The sequence below is a fragment of the Triticum urartu genome, chromosome 2A (genome assembly GCF_056163025.1).
Source record: "Triticum urartu cultivar PI428250 chromosome 2A, HENAU_Tu73, whole genome shotgun sequence".
Lineage (NCBI taxonomy): Eukaryota > Viridiplantae > Streptophyta > Magnoliopsida > Poales > Poaceae > Triticum > Triticum urartu.
In genome coordinates this window covers 728698237-728719979 of record NC_141874.1, presented here as the reverse complement: position 1 = coordinate 728719979, position 21743 = coordinate 728698237, and the positions used below count along the sequence as shown (strand labels likewise).

The 21743-nt window shown below is 46.5% G+C and overlaps 1 protein-coding gene across 1 annotated transcript; it reads right to left on the bottom strand.

Annotated features, from left to right (window-relative positions):
* Positions 1–959: 959 nt before the first annotated feature.
* LOC147987277 (uncharacterized) lies at positions 960–2690 on the bottom strand. The gene has a single exon (XM_087540286.1). The coding sequence runs from the start codon at positions 2688–2690 to the stop codon at positions 960–962; it is 1731 nt and encodes a 576-aa protein (XP_087396412.1).
* Between the last annotated feature and the right edge of the window lie 19053 nt (positions 2691–21743).

The following is a 21743-nucleotide window of genomic DNA, read 5'->3' as shown; positions in this document are numbered from 1 at the left end:
CAGCCAAATAATAAAAATCATCATGAATCCTGTCTGCCTTCAAGAACTCATCACAAGGCCATTCACACGACCGAACCTCCGCAGTGCGAGGGAGATTATATTTGGGCTTCTTATCTTCTTCACTTTGCTTATCCTTCGAGCTTCGGCTCGAAGAGCCCCTCAATAATCTCATCATCATTTTCTGAAAATATCTGAAATTTTTAGTAACTCAAAATAAAAGTGAACCAAACTCAACAAAATTGATAGCAACTACTCCCACAAGTGCCTAGAGAATATAGCATGCATTAGAACTACTTGGGACCAAATAAATTTGACATGCAAGCTCAAGAATAGGTTCACCTAAGAAGCAAAAATTTGCAATAAACAAAGCACTAGAACAAAAACTAATTGGACCATTGGAGGAGTCACATACCGAAGAACAATCCCCTAAAGCAGTTTTCTGCGTGGAGCTTTGAGCAAGGAGATCAAAAATGGCAGCAAGATGAGCTAGAACTCGTGCTTGAGCTAGTTGGTGATTTTTTCTGGAGGAAGAAGGAGTGTGTGGGTGCTCGAATAAGTGGAGGGGGGCACCAGGGTCCCACGAGGCAGGGGGGCGAGCCCAGGGGGGTGGGCGCGCCCTGGACCCTCGTGCCAAGGTGTTGGCTCCCCTTGATGTGTTCTTAGTGCCAAATATTCTTAAATAATCTAGAAAAAAAATCATATTTCAATTTCAGGGCATTTGGAGAACTTTTATTTTGGGGGTATTTTTTATTGCACGGGTAATTCAGAAAATAGATAGAAAATATTATTTTTACTTTATTAAATCTAAATAACAGAAAGTAAAAGGAGGGTACAGAGAGTTGTGCTTTCTAACTTCATCCATCTCATGCTCATCAAAAGGAATCCACTAACAAGGTTGATCAAGTCTTGTTAACAAACTCATTCCGGATCACATGAAACCGGAGAATTTTCGAATAGCACTAGGTTACCTCAACGGGGATATGCACGTCCCCAATAATAAGAATATCATATTTCTTTTTGACAGTCAGAAGATGAAATTCAAAACTTCCAATAATAATCGATGGAATTTTTCCAATAGAGTTTATACCGTGGACTTGAGGTTGTTTCCTCGGAAAGTGTACCGTATGCTCATTACTATTAACATGAAAAGTGACATTGCCTTTCTTGCAATCAATAACAGACCCTGCAATATTCAAAAAGGGTCTACAAAGGATAATCGACATATTATCGTCCTCGGGAATATCAAGAATAACAAAGTCCATTAAAATAGTGACGTTTGCAACCACAACAGGCACATCCTCACAAATACCGACAGGTATAGCAGTTGATTTATTGACCATTTGCAAACATATTTCAGTAGGTGTCAACTTATTCAAATCAAGTCTATGATATAAAGAGAGAGGCATAACACTAACACCGGCTCCAAGATCACATAAAGCAGTTTTGACATAGTTCCTTTTAATGGAGCATGGTATAGTTGGTACTCCTGGATCTCCAAGTTTCTTAGGTATTCCACCTTTACAAGTATAATTAGCAAGCATGGTGGAAATTTCAGCCTCCGGTATCTTTCTTTTATTAGTAACATTATCCTTCATGTATTTAGCATAAGGGTTCATTTTAAGCATATCGGTCAAACGCATACGCAAAAAGATAGGTCTAATCATTTCAGCAAAGCGCTCGAAATCCTCATCATCTTTTTTCTTGGATGGTTTAGGAGGAAAAGGCATGGGTTTCTGAACCCATGGCTCCCTTTCTTTACCGTGCTTCCTAGAAACAAAGTCTCTCTTATCATGACGTTGATTATTTGATTGTGAGTTATCAAGATCAACAGCAGGTTCAATCTCTACATCATTATTATCGCTAGGTTGAGCATCAACATGAACATCATTATTAACATTATCACTAGGTTCATGTTCATCACCAGATTGTGTTTCAGCATCAGAAATAGAAATATCATTGGGATTCTCAGGTGTGTCAACAACAGGTTCACTAGAAGCATGCAAAGTCCTATCGTTTTTCTTTTTCTTCCTCTTAGAAGGACTAGGTGCATCAACATTAGTTCTCTGAGAATCTTGCTCAATTCTCTTAGGGTGGCCCTCAGGATACAGAGGTTCCTGAGTCATTTTACCCCCTCTAGTCATAACTCTAACATCATTATCATTTTTCTTATTATTTAATTCATTGAGTAAATAATTTTGAGCTTTAAGAACTTGTTCTACTAGAGTGGTAACCATAGAAGCATGTTTACTAATGAGTTTACGTTCACCATTAACTCTAGACATATAATCACTCAAGTTTTCAATCATATAAGCATTGCGTTTCAATTGTCTTGCAACATAAACATTAAAGTTTTCTTGTTTAATCATAAAATCATCAAACTCATCCAAGCATTGGCTAGAAAACTTAGTAGACGGGATTTCAACTTTATCATATCTATAGAGAGAATTTACCTTTACTACCTGTGTCGGGTTATCAAGACCATGTATTTCTTTGATAGGTGGTAAATTAAGGCCATGTATATCTTCAACATTAGGTAAATTCTTAACATCTTCAGCTTTAATACCTTTTTCTTTCATAGATTTATTTGCCTCTTGCATATCTTCGGGACTGAGAAATAGAATACCCCTTTTCTTCGGAGTTGGCTTAGGAGTTGGTTCAGGAAGTGTCCAATTGTTTTCATTAGTCAACATATTATTCAATAGCAACTCAGCTTGATCAACAGCTCTTTCCCTGAAAACACAACCAGCACAACTATCCAGGTGGTTATGGAAGCATCGGTTAGTCCATTATAAAAGATATCAAGTATTTCATTTTTCTTGAGAGGATGATTAGGCAAAGCATTAAGTAATTGGAGAAGCCTCCCCCAAGCTTGTGGGAGACTCTCTTCTTCAATTTGCACAAAATTATATATATCCCATAAAGCAGCTTGTTTCTTATGAGCGGGAAAATATTTAGCAGAGAAGTAATAAATCATATCATGGGGACTACGCACACAACCAGGATCAAGAGAATTAAACCATGTTTTAGCATCACCCTTTAATGAGAACGGAAATAACTTAAGGATATAATAGTAACAAATTTTTTCCTCATGAGTGAATAGGGTGGCTATATCATTTAATTTAGTAAGATGTGCCACAACAGTTTCAGATTCATGGCCATAAAAAGGATCAGATTCAACCAAAGTAATTATCTCAGGATCGACAGACAAATCATAATCCTTATCAGTAATACAGATAGGTGAAGTAGCAAAAGCACGGTCATATTTCATTCTAGCGTTCAAAGATTTTTCTTTCAGCTTGACTAATAATTTCTTAAGATCATTCCTATCATTGCAAGCAAGAAAATCTCTAGCAGTTTCTTCATCCATAACATAACCCTCAGGCACAACAGGCAATTCATATCTAGGGGGAGAATCTTCATCATCACTTTCATCAATATTATCAGTTTCAATAATTTCATTCTCTCTAGCCCTAGCAAGTTGTTCATCAAGAAATTCACCTAGTGGCACAGTATTATCAAGCATAGAAGTAGTTCCATCATAAGTATCATGCCTAGCAGAAGTGGCATCATCAATAACATGCGACATATCAGAATTAATAGCAGAAGCAGGTTTAGGTGTCGCAAGTTTACTCAAAACAGAAGGTGAATCAAGTGCAGAGCTAGATGGCAATTCCTTACCTCCCCTCGTAGTTGAGGGATAAATTTTGGTTTTCTCGTCTTTCAAGTTCCTCATAGTGACCAGCAGATATAAATCCCAAGTGACTCAAAGAATAGAGCTATGCTCCCCGGCAACGGCACCAGAAAATAGTCTTGATAACCCACCAGTATAGGGGATCACAACAGTTTTTGAGGGTAGAGTATTCAACCCAAATTTATTGATTCAACACAAGGGGAGCCAAATAACATTCTCAAGTATTAGCAGTTGAGTTGTCAATTCCACCACACCTGGATAACTTAATATCTGTAGCAAAGTATTTAGTAGCAAAGTAGTATGGAAGTAACGGCAACAGTGGCAAAAGTAACAGTAGTAGTTTTGTAGTGATTGTAACAGTGGCAACGGTAAAGTAACTAAACAGAGATCAATATGTGAAAATCTCGTAGGCATTGGATCAATGGTGGATAATTATGTCGGATGTGATTATTCATGCAACAGTTATAACATAGGGTGACACAGAACTAGCTCCAGTTCATCAATGTAATGTAGGCATGTATTCCGAATATAGTCATACGTGCTTATGGAAAAGAACTTGCATGACATCTTTTGTCTTACCCTCCCATGGCAACGGGGTCCTATTGGAAACTAAGGTATATTAATGCCTCCTTTTAATAGAGTACCGGACCAAAGCATTAACACATAGTGAATACATGAACTCCTCAAACTACGGTCATCACCGGGAGTAGTCCCGATTATTGTCACTTCGGGGTTGCCGGATCATAACACATAGTAGGTGACTAATGACTTGCAAGAAAGGATGAAGAACTCACATATATTCATGAAAACATAATAGGTTCAGATCTAAATTCATGGCACTCGGGCTCTAGTGACAAGCATTAAGCATAGAAAAGTCATAGCAACATCAATCTCAGAACATAGTGGATACTAGGGATGAAACTCTAACAAAACTAACTCGATTACATGATAACTCTCATCCAAACCATCACCGTCCAGCAAGCCTATGATGGAATTACTCATGCACATCGGTGAGCATCATGAAATTGGTGATGGAGGAAGGTTGATGATGACGACGGCGACGGTTTCCCCTCTCCGGAGCCCCGAACGGACTCCAGATCAGCCCTCCCGAGAGAGTTTAGGGCTTGGCGGTGGCTCCGTATCATAAAACGCGATGAATCCTTCTCTCTTATTTTTTTTCTCCCTGAACGTGAATATATGGAGTTGGAGTTGAGGTCGGTGGAGCACCAGGGGGCCCACGAGGCAGGGGGCGCGCCCTCACCCTCGTGGACAGGGTGTGGGCCCCCTGGTCTTGATTCTTTCGCCAGTATTTTTTATATATTCCGAAAATATTATTCGTGGATTTTTAGGTCATTCCGAGAACTTTTATTTCTGCACAAAAATAACACCATGGCAATTCTACTGAAAACATCGTCAGGCCGAATTAGTTCCATTCAAATCATGCAAGTTAGAGTCCAAAACAAGGGCAAAAGTGTTTGGAAAAGTAGATACGATGGAGACGTATCAACGCCTGGGGGCGGAACGGGTGCTCTGAATGCGGTCGTGCAGGACGTCCAGGCCCGGTTTTAGGCCTAGGGCGCCGCCCTTCAGCAGTATACGCAGGCGTTCTTGGCGATGCGGACGGCTGTTCGGGTATGCTTCTTGTTTTTTTATTCTTGTAATCTTTCGTGGGGGCGCGCCAGCACACCCACTGGGTGTAGCCCCCGTGTTCCGGGCCGGCTACTGAGTAGGCGGCTCGGAACTTCAAGGTAAGTTCTGAGTGCTAACTGATTTTCTCTTTTGTTGTTTTTGTTGTAGGATTACCACAACATCCGCATGGCCGCCTTCAACTCTCATGTCCAGGATCTAGCCAAGCAGACCACTGACTTGGCCAAGAGCCAGAGTAAGCACTTCGTCTTCTCTTTCGCGGGGGTGCGTCAGCGCACCCGCTGGGTGTTGCCCCCGAGATTCGGGCCGACTGCTGAGCAATCGGGCCGGATCTCCCGGCAACCACTTGTCTTCTTTATGGATTGTTGATGTCCTTTCTTTCTTATCTCTGCAGGGGCAGCCACCGAACTGCAGCAGCGCCTGGGTGAGGTCCAAACAGAGCTGCGCACCAAGGAGGAGGAGCGCAGCAAGGCGGCTTAGGAGTGCGACCGCCTGGCCAAGGAGCTGGTGGACCAGGTAGAGCGACACAAGGCGGAGCTCCAGAAGGTGAAGGATAGCGAGGCCAACCTCCAGGCCGAGTTTGAGACTCATCGCTCGACCTAGGATGAGAAGGAGAAGGCTCTATTCGACGACTACGGCGAGATCGAGGATATGATCGATGGTGAGTTATTTTTTCCTTTCTTTCAGTCGCCGACTGCTATATGAGCCGGTTTCTGGCCTTAGACTTATTTTTTCTTCTTGCCCAGAGTTCTTTCCTGGTCACTCTGTCGCCACCAGCCAAGCCATCGTTGCACGCCATGACGAGTGAAGAAGAGCTGGTGCAGAAATCGCGCCCAACGCGCCCCGGACCCTCAGCGAGCAGCTTCTCGCCATGCATGTGCGCCTCCAGCCGGCTCATCGGACGCTCCACCGCCTACAGCGCGTTGGGGCTCAGGTGTTGACCGCCCTCTGGCCGGGTGCCCAGATCCCACGCACCCCCAGCCGGACCGCCGACTGGCTGGAGGTAGCCGGCCGCTTCGAGGCTTGGAAGGGCGCCGCGTCTTGTGCTGGCGCTCGGAGGGCCTTGGAGTTCATCAAGGCATGGTACCTGGGCCTGGACTTGGCCTAGCTGGCCACCTTCCGGTAGGAGGCCGGACCGGAATTGGAGGCGGCGAGCCGCGACCATACTCAACGCACAACGGCGATCGCCGACTACGCCGACACCACCGTGTTCATCCCTGAGTTGAACGAGGAGGGCGCTGATGTGCCGCCCAACTAGTTCGGGCTGAATCCGGAGTATGGGGAGGACTAGACAGAGGAGATCGCCTCAAGTGATGAGGGCGAGGACGAAGAAGATGAGGACGGCGAAGATGACGCGCCGGATGATGGAGCCAACGGCCGGCCTCAGCCCGACCAAGTCTCAACCAACGAGTCACGTGTCAGCGAGCCGACTGCTGCTGGTGCCGACCAGGTCGAGACCAACCAGACGGCCATTCCACCACCCGATGCCTCAGCCTCCGCCGACCCATCAGATCCAGCTACTACTCCTCTGGCTTATGCGGCCAACTTATCTTTCTTTCCTGTTCTTGTAATCCTTTGGACAAATATGTTAAATTCACGCAATTCCACCCGTTGGGGGTGTATTCAAACTTTGTTGAATGCTGGCCGAGGACCTTTTGCTTATGTAAATTAATTCTTGCACAAGTTGTGCCTCTGCAGGGTTCTACTTTGCCTTGCATCTCTGTTCTATTTTGGCATTTTCCTTTGCCGCTTTCCCGTGGTTGCTGCCCTACTAGCCGGACAGCCGCTCTGCGGTCTGTGGCTGGGTTCGGGACTTAGCAGTTTTTTTGGAAGACAAGTACTTTGGCCGCTTAGAACGTAGCAAGTCAAATGAGAAGCCGGCCGGCGGGCTGCTCAGCAGCCGGATGGTGAGGCGAGGAGTCGGCTTGGCCTATGTAGCTGCTTTTTCCTTAGCCATTTTTCATGTGGACACCATTTCCTGCCTTTAGCTCTTGCCAGCCGGACAGTCGCTCTGCGAGCTGCGGCTTAAGGCAAGAGAGGGGGCTTAGATGTCGGCACACTACTTGTCGGACTACAGGTAGCATCGACATAGGACAAGGCGGCAAGCCCTCGGGCTGACTGGTTGGACCCGGTGTCGGGTGAAGGAATGAAATAGCACATTCACAGGCATAAATCTTATCATATAGATAAAAGGGTAGCCCCCGAGTGATCCTCGAGGGACCCGATGTCTTTGCTCTTAATATAAAAGGTAGCATGGTACATACTACATTAACTGTAAAATCTTCGGAGGAGATTTGCGTTCCAAGGGCGCGCTGTTTCCTTGCCGGAATCGTCCCTGTTGCGTGCCCTGGGCTTCTGTGCGTCGATCAGGTAGTAGGAGTCGTTGCCCAAGGCCTTGCTAATGATGAAGGGCCCTTCCCAAGGGGCCAAGAGCTTGTGCTGGCCGGCTGTTCGCTGGATCAGCCGGAGCACAAGGCCCCCCTCTTGGAAGGATCGTGGCTTGACCTTTCGACTATGATAGCGGCGCACACTCTGCTGGTAGATGGCGGACCGGCTGAGTGCCAACAGCCGGCCCTCTTCCAGCAGATCGACGCCGTCTTATCGTGCTTCCTTCGCCTTCGCCTCCGTGTACATGGTGACAAGAGGCGAGTCAAACTCTATGTCAGTTGGGATGACGGCCTCAGCCCCGTACATGAGGAAGAAGGGTGTGAAGCTGGTTGATTTGTTTGGCGTGGTGCGGAGACTCAAGAGGACGGCCGGTAGCTCGTCTACCCAGCAGCCGGCCGAGCGCTCTACTGGGTCGACCAGTCGGGGTTTGATGCCGGACAAGATGAGGACGTTTGCTCGCTCGACTTGGCCGTTTGACTGCGGAAAGGCAACGGATGCTAAGTCTAGTCGGATGCCCTGCGTCGCGCAGAAACGGGCCAAGGCGCCTTTGGCAAAGTTTGTGCCATTGTCGGTGATGATGCTGTGCGGTACACCGTATCGGACGGTGATATCTGCAATGAAGGTCACATCAGTTGGACCATTCAGCTTCTTGATTGGCTTTGCTTCAATCTATTTGGTGAATTTGTCTACGGTGATAAGTAGACGGGTCATGTCGCCGCGTGCTGTCTTGAATGGGCCCACCATGTCTAGCCCCTAGACGGCAAATGGCCACGTAAGGGGAATGGTCTTGAGTGCGGAAGCTGGTAGATGTTGCTTGGAGCTGAACTTTTGGCACCCCTTGCACTTCTTGACCAAGTCCTTGGCGTCACCCAAAGAAGTCGGCCGGAAGAATCTATGGTGAAAAGCTTTGGCGACAAGGGATCTGGAGGCCGCGTGGTAGCCACGCTCGCCTTGGTGGATGTCTCCCAGGATTGCCTTGCCTTTCTCTGGCTCGACACAGCGCTGGAAGACGCCGGTCACGCTGCGCCTGACAAGCTCTCTGTTTACTATGATGTATGTTGCTGCTCGGCGTTGCACTTGCCGGGCCAAGATCTCGTCGGCTGGTAGCTCTCCGCTCACCAGGAACTTGAGGATGGGCTGCGCCTAATACGTCCGTTTTGCATCATGCTTTTATATCGATATTTATTGCATTATGGGTTGTTATTACATATTATGTCACAATATTTATGCCTATTTTCTCTTATTTTACAAGGTTTACATGAAGAGGGAGAATGCCGGCAGCTGGAATTCTTGGCTGGAAAAGGAGCAAATATTAGAGACCTATTCTGCACAACTCCAAAAGTCCTGAAACTCCATGGAAGTCAGTTTTGGAATATATAAAAAATATTGGGAGAAGAAAGCACCAGAGGGGGGCCACACCTTGTCCACGAGGGTGGGGGCGCGCCCTACCCCCCTGGGTGCGCCCCCTGCCTCGTGGACCCAGGCAGGCCTACGGTGCCCATCTTTTTCTATATGAAGTCTTTCGCCCTGGAAAAAAATAGAAGGAAGCTTTCGGGACGAAGTGGCGCCGTCTCGAGGCGGAACCCGGCGAAACCAATCTAGGGCTCCTGCGGAGCTGTTCTGCCAGGGAAACATCCCTCCGGGAGGGGGGAATCGTCACCATCGATCCTCTCAGCGGGAGGGGGTCAATCTCCATCAACATCTTCACTAGCACCATCTCCTCTCAAACCCTAGTTCATCTCTTGTATCCGATATTTGTCTCAAAACCTCAGATTGGTACCTGTGGGTTGCTAGTAGTGTTGATTACTCCTTGTAGTTGATGCTAGTTGGTTTATTTGGTGGAAGATCATATGTTCAGATCCTTTATGGATATTAATACCCCTCTGATTATGAACATGAATATGATTTCTGAGTAGTTATGTTTGTTCCTGAGTACATGGGAGAAGTCTTGCTATAAATAGTCATGTGAATTTGGTATTCGTTCGATATTTTCATGAGATGTATGTTGTCTTTCCTCTAGTGGTGTTATGTGAACATCGACTACATGGCACTTCACCGTTATTTGGGCCTAGGGGAAGGCATTGTGAAGTAAGAAGTAGATGATGGGTTACTAGAGTGACAGAAGCTTAAACCCTAGTTTATGCGTTGCTTCATAAGGGGCTGATTTGGATCCATATGTTTCATGCTATGGTTAGGTTTACCTTAATACTTCTTTTGTAGTTGCGGATGCTTGAAGAGGGGTTAATCATAAGTGGGATGCTTGTGCAAGGAAGGGCAGTACCCAAGCATCGGATCACCCACATATCAAATTATCAAAGTAACGAACGTGAATCATATGAGCATGATGAAAACTAGCTTGACGATAATTCCCATGTGTCCTCGGGAGCGTTTTCCTTTATATAAGAGTTTGTCCAGGCTTGTCCTTTGCTACAAAAAGGATTGGGCCACCTTGTTGCACTTTATTTACTCTTGTTACTTGTTACCCGTTACGAATTACCTTATCACAAAACTATCTATTACCAATAATTTCAGTGCTTGTAGAGAATACCTTACTGAAAACCGCTTGTCATTTCCTTCTGCTCCTCATTGGGTTCGACACTCTTACTTATCAAAAGGACTACAATAGATCCCTATACTTGTGGGTCATCAAGACTCTTTTCTGGCGCCGTTGCCGGGGAGTGAATCGCCTTTGGTAAGTGGAATTTGGTAAGGAAAAATTTATATAGTGTGCTGAAATTTAATGTCACTTGTTACTATGGAAAGTAATCCTTTGAGGGGCTTGTTCGGGGTATCTTCAGCCCGACTAGTAGAGCAAAGAGTTGCTCCTCAACCTTCTGAACATGCTGAAAATGTTTACATTGAAATTCCTTCAGGTATTGTAAGTGCATCTAGTGCCACCCCTAGTTGGTTTTGGAGTATTGACGACAAACCTGGTTGACGAACTAATGTGTTTGTGAGAATTGCAGGATAACACAGGTAGTAGTCCCTCATTGATTCGGTTTACCTACCGGAGATGACCCCTAAAAATGTATGAAGACATTCAAGACAATGGTGGTATGTGAAGATATTCACATTGAAGACTATGACAAGAGAAGACATCACGTGAAGACTATGGAGCGCGGAGACTTAGTTGTTTCGTTGTTTCCTTTTCTTCTTTGTTGAGTCATAGGAACCACCGTACTGTTAAGTGGGGTCCCAGTGAATAAAGTCAGAGTGACTGAAGTGATGCTCAACCAAATCCTATGTCTTTGAGCGAAGACAATGAGAGCAAATCTTATCCAGAGCTGGATGAGTCAGCTTTACTTGTATCCCAAGTCAAGATGCCGCGTGTGTTTGAAATCTGACCATTAGAACGTGTGTCAGTTCCTTAGTGACCTAGGGTCATTTAGGACAAATAAGGTCGGGTTGCCTAGTGGCTATAAATAGCCCACCCCTACACCATAAATTGGTGGCTGCTCAGAGTTAGTGCACGGCTTTTGTCGTTTAAGAGCAACCCACCTCTGAAGCTTTTGAGAGAGAGAAATCCTTGCGAGGACAAAGCCCATTGCCCAAACTCCCAGAGCCAAAGAGTGTTAGGCATCACTGAAATCTTTCTGTCCGCGTGACCTAAAGACTTGTTACACTTGAGGACTGTGAATCCTCCAGACGGTTAGTCATCACGTTTTGAGCGTCCAAGAGTAATTGTGGATCACCGGTGAACAAAGTCTGTGAAGGTTTGGAAGTCTACCTTGAAGACTTACCAGAGTGATTGGGCGAGGACTGGGTGTCCTTAGCTCAAGGGGAATAAGGTGAAGACACGGTCTTCTGAGTTAAATCTCAGCCTCCCTAACCAGACGTACAGTTGTCACAACAACTGGAACTAGTCCAACAAATCCTTGTCCTCACCAAGTGACTGGTTCTATCATCTCTCTCTCTCTCTCTTTACCTATAGTTTGTCTTCGTGAAGTCATTGCTGTTTGCACTACCTGTTTGACTTTAGTGTGTGACTACTATTGTTGTTTGGCTTCATACTATCTTCCATCCTGATCTTTACTACCTAGTTGCTATTAGTCTTCGTGCATTCACTTCATTGAATACTTGACTATGGCTTGCTTAGTGTAGTCTACCTTCCATTGCATATCAATAGGTTCATTTCTATTGTTTTTTCTTCGAAACGGTCATGGTTTGAAGACTTTCATAAAAATCGCCTATTCACCCCCCCTCTAGTCGATAACTAGCACTTTCAATTGGTATCAGAGCAAGGTACTCCCTTGTTCTGTGTGATTCGGTTTAACCACCTGGAGTTTTAGCGATTTCGACTGTATGGATAATCAAAGTCTCCGCTGCGTGCCCCGTCTTTGATGGAACTGAATATCCCTACTGGAAGAATAAGATGCGCATGCATGTTGAAGCCATTGATGTCGACCTCTGGTATGTCGTCAAGAATGGTGTTCCCAAGACTGGTGAAGGTGTCACCCCTACTGATGTTAAGAAGTTCATTCAACTGGATTCTACTGCCAAGAACATCATCTGTGGTCATCTGACCAAAGGGCAGTATGGCCGTGTGAGTGCTCTAGAAACATTGAAGCTAGTCTGGGACTGGCTCTCCAAGGTCAACAAAGGCGTGTCAACCTAGAGAGATCAAAGGATCAGTGTTCTTCGCAACCTCTTCAACCGCTTCAAGAGAAACGACAATGAGAATGTCCATCTCACGTTTGATTGCCTCACTAACAACACAAATGAGCTTCGTTCTCTCAGCGCCACTGAGATCACCAAGCATGAAATCGTCAAGACACTCCTGAGATCACTTGACAGCTCATTTGACACCCTTGCCCTGATGATACAAGAACGCCCTAACTTCAAGACACTCGATCCGTCTGACGTACTTGAGAGGCTCAACACACATGAGTTCCAGCTATCTGAGAAAAGATATATATATAGTCCAAACTATGGTAACTCGTGCTTTGAAGGCAAAAGTTGTTTCCTCATCTAAAGAAGAATCTATCTGTAGTTCTAGTGATCCTGAAGACATTGGAAAGGAGCTTGCTATGCTTGTGAAAAAGTTCCAGAAGTTCAGTAAGAAGAAGGGCTTCAGAAAGTCTTCACGATCCAGCTCAAGAAATGATGAAGCTTCCACTCATGACTACAAGAAGAGAACATGTCACAAGTGCAAGAAACCTGGACACTACATCTCTGAGTGTCCACAGTGGGACAATGAGAACAAGAAGAAGAAGTAGAAGAAGAAGAAGAAGAAGAAGAAGAAGAAGAGCAAGGAATATGATTCTGATGACAAGAATAAGAAGAAATCTTCAAAGTCTTCTTCCAAGTCTTCGTCCAAGTCTTCATCACATAAGAAGAGCTCATCTGGCAAGGCTCGTGCTTTTGTTGGCAAGGAGATGGATTTAGAGGAGGAGTCTGCTTCTGAGGAGGCGGAGGTGGAGTCTGAGGAGGAGTCCGACCCTGGCGTTCCAAGTCTGGCTCTAGCTACAGCCTACGTTCCAAAGTCCATCTTCAACACTGAAGACAATGGCCCCATCACCAACACTAATGCTAATGACAAGGACGACTCTGCTCACACCTACTGCTTCATGGCACGTGGTGCCAAGGTAAAATCACGCAATGCTTACTTTCAAACATCAAGTGAAGATGACTCTGATTGTGAATCCAAACCCAGCTACAAAACACTTGCTAAAATGGCAACTGAACAACAGCAAGCTATGGAACATACTCAAAAACTGTTAGACAAAAGCGATGACCTGTTGGACGCGGAAATGACCCGATCTCAGTCCTTAATTGAAGACATAAAAAATCTTCATGTTAAGTACCAGGAACTTGAAAGTCGTCATGAAACGCTCTAAACCACTCATGAAAAGCTTTCCTGTGATTATCTTCAAAGGAAGCAAGAGCTTGAGAAATTGAGAGCGGCTCATGAAGATCTTCAAAAAGAGAATGAGTCACTTCGTGCTCAATAGATCAGTCCCGTTCAGGAAGGATTTGAACCACCATGTCTAAAATGCCTTGAGCATGATAACGCTACTTCTGTTGCAGAATGTTCTACTGCTGCTACTGTTGCAATATCTTCAGCTGTTGATGTGGTAATGAACCCCTCTGCTAAGGATACCACTACTATTGCTGATGAAAATGCTGGGTTGAAGACATTGCTTGAAACAGGGATGTACAAAAGTCTCAAAGGGCATCATACACTGTGTGATGTCCTCAAAAAGCAGATTCTGAACCGAAACCCTAGGAAAGAGGGTGTTGGGTTCGAGAGGAAAATGAATGTTGATGGCTCCTACTGGAAGCCTGAGCAGTACCCCAAAACCACATGGGTTGCTGCAAAGGGACCTTCAGTGGATCCATCCACCTTATCTGGCTTCACTTGTGCTAACCCTATTATCATTGATGAATCCTTTGATGCAAATTATAAACTGTTTAAGAATTAGAATGGTGAAGTGTTTGCCAGGTACATTGGTACTAACTACAGGAATGGACCACCTATGAAGAAGATCTGGGTTCCCAAAAGTTGTCTTGAGAATCTTCCAGTGAATGTAATCATGACACCGCTTGGGAAGAAGACAAACCCCAGACCAAAGGCATCATATGGTCCAAAGGCTTCATACAGACAGAGGACTCACCTGAGTTACCCTAACGCCAATGTTTTGCAGGGAAATCATACTCAAACTTATGAATATGAGCATGTTTCTTCAAACTACTATGTTCATAAAACTAAGAACTTTTCTGCTTATTCATATGAGTATCATTCATCTCCTGCAAGGCTATTTGCTAGGGCTCCAAAGCTAAAGTTCTCAGATGCTGCACTTAGACTCATTGCTTCTAAGCCACCCCTGAAGATGTGGGTGGTTAAGAAGAATTAACTTTCTTTTGCAGGGAAAGGTCTCCAACCGAAAATCAAAGGTGTCTGATGCTAATGCTGGGGACCTAAAACATCTTGTAGGGCGCAAGATCAAATGCCCAAATGGTCTCACTATGTATTTAGTTCCTGAATCGCTTGCCAATCATCCTATCAGTCCTAATCTTGATCTGAGCTTTGATAATCCTCTTGTGCGTCAAATGTTTATGATTCACAATACTCTTGCTGAGGCCTATCCCCCTAACTGTACTGTAGGGTATGACACCTCATGCTTCAGAATGGATTATGGACAGCGGATGCACTAATCATATGACTGGTGATCGAAGTCTTCTCATGGACTCAACCTTACGTCCATCTGACAAGAGTCACATCACATTTGCTGACACTGGTAAAAGCAAGGTATTGGGTCTAGGTAGAGTTGCAATCTCAAAGGATCAGCACATGGATAAAGTGATGCTTGTTGAATCCCTTGGTTTCAACTTAATGTCTGTCTCAATGCTTTGTGACTTGAACATGATTGTGACTCTAGGCTAGCTTCTAGGGTTTAGCCTCTATGATCTCGTGGTAGATCAACTCTTGTAATACTCATATCATCAAGATCAATCAAGCAGGAAGTAGGGTATTACCTCCATCGAGAGGGCCCAAACCTGGGTAAACATTGTGTCCCCCGCCTCCTGTTACCATCCGCCTTAGACACCCAGTTCGGGACCCCCTACCCGAGATCCGCCAGTTTTGACACCGACATTGGTGCTTTCGTTGAGAGTTCCACTATGCTATCACGATAAGGCTTGATGGCTCGTCTTGTTGTCAAGGACAGCATTACCTCTAGGGGAGCCCTGGTTGTAGGCCAAACTCTCTGACTAGGCGGCTTCGTCATGACCGCCCGTTCGGCTGTTGCACCGACGATGACTTCTCGGGTCATCAAAAACAGCCTCCACGCCAGCTCGGGATTCACCGAACAGATGGACCCAATGAAGCTCTCTTCCTTGAACGAGCTCTTGGATCGCATCACCGCCCTGGGAGTCGCTACGGACTATGATCGGATCGGGCTTAAACTCGACCAAAGGGAGATTAACTCTCCGCCGATCACCCATCAGATAGCGGTGGTGGAGGAGCAATGTAGTGATTCTTCCTCTATTTTGAGGACAAACTATGTCCGGATTCCCGAGCTCTCCGAGCCGGATACCCGTCTATGGGAGGACATGGCCCAAGCTTCGAACTTAGAAATAGGCATTGGGCCAGAACTATTGGGCAACATCCCGGAGCCCGAACTTCAAAGCTCGGAAACTTCTCCGCCCCTAGGTTTCAGATCAGGTCAGGGTTTGGACCTAAATCTACCCACCCACCCAGACATAAGTGATCTTTCCCACATTAGACAAGAGCCCCAAGAGACAGTACACCACTATTGGGCCAGATTCCTCCTTGTAATGAACAAGGTCAAGGACTATCGCGAGGAATACGCAATTTCATTCTTTTGCAAAAATTGAACGGACAAGGGAATCCTCAACGCCATAAGTCGTCGTGACATAGCACACTTTGCCGACTTGGCGGCCATAGTACGGAAGTACTGTGCGATGGAAAGTGCCTGAAAAACCCAAGCAAAATTCTGGGATCCCCGGGCTCTCACTAGACCCCCCCCCCCCCCGTCCGAATTAAAAGGGTGTACTCTCGTAAGTCACCCGATCCAATTACAAAGAAACCAAAGCCCACTACAGGGTGTGGAACTATATTGGAGGGATGGCTCAATGGGCCACGCAAAATTCACAGTACAGCGGATACCATGCCAACACACAGCCTTAGACCATGCTGGATACTCCGACAGGTGGCCAAGAGCGGTGAGGAACTCCTCATCAACAATACCATAGAGCACCATCCCATGGAAAATAACAACACAATATTGATAGTCTTCGAGACCTTTGCCTCAAACAATAGGCGCAAGCGAGCACTCCACAGCCTTGCCGAAGTCTGCCACGTTGCAGCAATAAATCCATGGAATGACATGGCTATAACCTTCAATGCTAGTGACGAACCTCAATTCCGAACAGCCCGAGCACCAGCCGCTTTGGTCCTTCATCCAATTGTGGACGGCTTCTGGCCTACTAAAGTGCTCATGGACGGTGGCAGCGGATTAAACCTCATCTACGAGGAGACTCTTAACAAAATGGAAATAGACAAGAGCTACATTGAGCAAAGTAGCATGACCTTCAGAGAAATCATCCCTAGTCGGGAGGCACGATGTGCGGGAAAAATCACACTAGATATGGTATTCGGCACGCCGGAGAATTATAGGTCCGAAGAAATCACATTCCAAGTGGCCCCATTCAGTAGCGGATACCACGCCCTTTTAGGGTGGGAGGCATTCACGATCTTCCAAGCTATACCCCATTACGAGTACATGAAGCTCAAAATGCCCGGCCCCAATGGAATCATCACTCTAGCTAGTGATACAGACACAGCACTCCGCGCCGAAAATAAAACCGCCGCACTAGCCCTCGAGGCGTTATCCGAAGCCCTTGCGGCCGAAGAACTAACTGCGCTACGCTCCACAATGGACAGGGACGACGTGATACTCGACAAGAGACCCAAGTCCACCTCTTTTAAACCAGCGGACAAAATAGTCAAATTCTAGGTCCACCCAACGGACCCTACAAAAACAGCATCCATCAGGGCACAGCTGAACCCCACAACAGATGCTGCACTGCGGGAGTTCTTGCGCGAGAATTCGGACATATTCGCCTGGCATCCTTCAGACATGCCAGGAATCCCACGCAGGCTGGCCGGACATAGCCTTAAAATTCTAAAGGGGTTCAAGCCGGTCAAGCAGACTCTCTAGCGTTTCTCTGAGTCTAAGCGACAAGCCATGGGAGAAGAGCTAGCCAAGTTACTTGAGGCCGGATTCATTAGAGAGATAAAACATCCGGACTGGCTAGCAAACCTGGTGATGGTACCAAAGAAGGACAAATCCTGGCGCCTATGTGTCGATTTCAAGGACATTAACAAGGCTTGCCCCAAGGATCCCTTCCCCCTCCCCCGCATCGATCAAATTATCGACGCTACCGCAGGACACGACTCATTATGTTTCCTCGACGCGTACTCCGGATACCATCAAATTAAGATGGCGGAGTCCGATCAAGCCGCAACGGCATTTATCACTCCATACGGACCCTTTTGTTTTAACACCATGCCTTTTGGGCTCAAAAACGTCGGTGCAACCTATCAACGCATGATCCAGACATGCCTGGAAACTCAAATCGGCAAAACAATTGAGGCATACGTAGACGATGTGGTCATTAAAACCAGACATGTCGAATCCTTAATAGACGACTTGAGGCTTACGTTCGACAATCTCCGAACATATGACATCAAGCTCAATCCGGAAAAATGCGTTTTCGGCGTGCCCGCCGGAAAGCTCTTGGGCTTCATCGTCTCCAATAGAGGAATTGAAGCAAATCCGGCTAAAATCCGGGCTCTGTCACAGTTGGCTATCCCAACAGACCTCAAGCAAATCCAGAAATTAACTGGATGCGTGGCTGCCTTAAGCTGCTTTATCTCCCGATTAGGAGAAAAGAAACTACCTCCTTGTCGCCTTCTTCGGTGCACTGAACACTTCGAGTGGACGGATGCGGCCATGGCTGGATTGGAAGAAATAAAGGTCGTCTTGGCCAGCAACCCAATCTTGGCCGCGCCAAACATCGGTGAACCAATATTGTTATATATAGCGGCAACACACCAAGTTGTAAGTACAGTGCTCGTCGTCGAATGAGAGTCGGACGGACATAAGTTCCCGCTTCAAAAGACAGTATACTACGTATCTACTGTCCTCACTCCATGCAAATCACGGTACCCACATTATCAAAAGATAGCATACGCGGTCTTCATGGCATCCCGGAAACTACGACACTACTTTCAAGAGTGTTCAATTACGGTGGCTTCTGAAGTACCACTCAACGACATAGTAAATAACCGCGATGCCACGGGCCGGATTGCTAAATGGGCCATCGAGCTCCTCCAGTTCGACATAACATACAAACCACGGCGAGCCATTAAGTCGCAAGTACTGGCTGATTTTGTTGCCGAATGGACAGAAGCCGAACTCCCTAAAGAGTACGGCGCGTACTCCAATTGGATCATGCACTTCGACGGCTCTAAAATGCTGGCTGGTCTGGGGGCAGGCGTTGCCCTGACATCCCCTACCGGATATACAGTCCAATACGTACTCCAAATATTATACACAGACTCCAACAATGCAGCAGAATATGAGGCTCTGTTACATGGTCTCCGGATGGTAGTCTCCATGGGCATTCAACGCCTACGCCTAGAGGTGTGCGGGGATTCGAACCTCGCAATATCTCAAATAAATGGAGACTTCGACGCCAAGGATCCGAAAATGGCGGCTTACTGCAACGCCGTCCTCAAAATGTCAGCTCGGTTCGAGGGGCTCGAATTCCACCATGTGGTCTGAGAAAACTATCAAGCGACGGATATCCTCACCCGCATCGGTGCTAAGCGCGACCCTGTCCCACCTAATATCTTCTTGGAAAGGCTGTTTAAGCCCTTCGTGGTGTGGGAAGGGGAGACCGGCAACAACAGTCCGGATCCGGCCACAACACCAGATACCGAACACTCTGACGTAACCGGAGGCTCTGCCACCGAAATAACACCTTCGGCCCACGTGATTATGGCTGCCATTGCCCTGTGGACAGAACCCTTCTTGGCTTACCTAACTAGGCAAGAACTCCCTGGGACCCAAACGAGGCACGTTGCATTGTGCGGTGGTCTAAAGCCTACAAGGTCCACGAGGGAGAGCTTTATAAGAAAATCGCTACCGGAGTACTTCAAAGGTGCATCTCCGAAGAGGAAGGACGGGAACTTTTGGCAGAAATTCATGCTGGACTTGGTGGCCACCACGCCGCAGCTCAGGCCCTTGTAAGCAAGGCCTTCTGTACAGGTTTTTACTAGCAGACGGCTCAAGTAGACGCACAGGACCTCGTCCAACGTTGCGTCGGTTGCCAGCTTCTTGCAAACCAAAGCCATATGCCACCTACCGCTTTCCAAACAATCCCCATTACTTAGCCCTTTGCGGTCTGGGGGCTTGATATGGTTGGACCCCTTAAAGGGGGAAGCCATAAGAAAAAATACCTATTAGTCATGGTGGATAAATTCACCAAATGGATAGAAGCCAAACCAGTTAAAACGACCGTGTCCGGACCAGTGATAGACTTCATATCCGGGGTTTTTCACCGTTACGGCGTCCCCCATAGCATCATGACCAATAACGGCTCGAACTTTACAGCCGACAAGGTAAAAATGTGGTGCGGCAACATGGGCATTAAGCTCGATTATGCCTCCGTCTATCACCCAAAAAAAAACGGTCAGGTTGAGCGAGCAAATTCTCTCATTATGAGCGGCATTAAACCCAGACTAGTGCGATCCTTGAAGGAGTCAGATGCGCACTGGGTTGACGAGCTCAACTCCGTACTATGGGGGCTGCGGACCACGCCGAATCGCACTACCGGATACACACCGTTTTTTATGGTGTACGGTGCAGAGGCGGTACTGCCCTGCGACATCATTCATGACTCACCTAGAGTGTGCATGTACAAAGAGAAAGAAGCCGAGCTTGATCCACAGGACAGTTTGGACGCCCTGAAGAAGGAGCGACGTGGCAAAAGCCCGCTCCGCATTCTATCAGCATCAGGCTCGACGGTATCAAAGCAGAGAAGTACGGGCCAAAACTTATAACGTTGGTGAACTCGTTCTACGCCTACCAGAGAAGAAAAATAACAAGCTCAAGCCCAAATGGGAAGGTCCCTTCATTATTGACAAAGTTCTGACCAGTGGAGCGTACAGTCTGCGGGATGCATCGGACAATCGACTCGAGCCAAACCCATGGAACGCGGCCAGACTCCAAAGGTTTTACGCCTAGTGCCGCACTCTCTGTTTGTCTCCTTACCTCCATCAATTTCTTATATATATATATATCCATTATCTGTTTTTTTTCTTTTCTCCCTTTTTTCATGGCCTTAAAAGGTTAAAATGTGTCTTGACTGAAGAATCTTGACATGCTAGGCGTGCTCATTATACCTGGGGGCTTCTTACATAGAAGCTTAATGTAACTATGTTCCGGGCTCTATGCCCCCCCCCCCCCCCGCACATGTGTTACTTTTCCACATGTACCTTTTCTTCGCCATTATATTCATCGATATGACTTAAGTTTTGGCCAAGCTGGGTTGCCTGGCTCTTGTGTTTATGCCCTACGTTCCCGTTAATTCGGCTAGGGCATAAGGGGAGCACCTCTGCGATTGTTACTGTCGGGTCAGCCGGATGTGTACCTCAGACTGGGTGAAGCCGAAAGCTAGCATTCTTAAGGGAATATTCGGTCGTGAACAAAAGATGACTTTTACTTATTGTAATACATGCCCCAGATGTTTATATTCTGCGTCTCTTTTCGTAGTTTGGACATGCACATTAATGCATGCGTACCCAGGGAAAGGAACCCTTAACGGAACTATTCTCCCTGGAAGATGTTTCTTACTATCCATGTAATATAACATAGCTAGTTGGGTACTTGTCTGTTCAAGCACTTATGACCCCTACGCCTGGTTTCCACGCGTACCCCGGTTTTTACATAACTGAGCGGGTATTCAGATACACTCCGGACTGTCAGGTCCAGAGGTCGAAGCGAAAAGGCCGCCATGACAAATGATTTACAATCCGACTAGCGACAATATATGTCAATCGAAGTACACAGTCACTTAGACTGACTAAATTCTTCTTCTATACCATCCAACAGGCTGTCTAGCCTACAATCCTGTTGGTAATACTTTGCGGCTAATTTCACCTGGTCATACACCAAACTGACAGGGATCTCTTTCCCGTCAGACCCCATAGGTCCGACTTCGGCCATATGGTTCGGGTCAGCCTTGGTATATCGAGTCTTCACCATGGCCTAGGCTTCCCTCGCACCTTGTCGGCAGGCAGATATCTTCCATAATCGGAAGTGCCACCGCGCTCCCTTGAGCATCTCTACGAGCTCCCCCCATGCCTCCTGGCAGGGAGGCGGATGGCCAAAAGGCCTGGGCAATGCCCTGCATCACCTACCGAACTTATTCGTGCAGTTGTGAGAGCTCGGGCAGCAGATCGCCTGCAGACCTGGGCATCTCCTCT

What these genes read in the sequence shown, in the direction of transcription:
- LOC147987277 (XM_087540286.1), bottom strand. Translation starts at nt 2,690, where the DNA reads ATGTTGACTAATGAAAACAATTGGACACTTCCTGAACCAACTCCTAAG.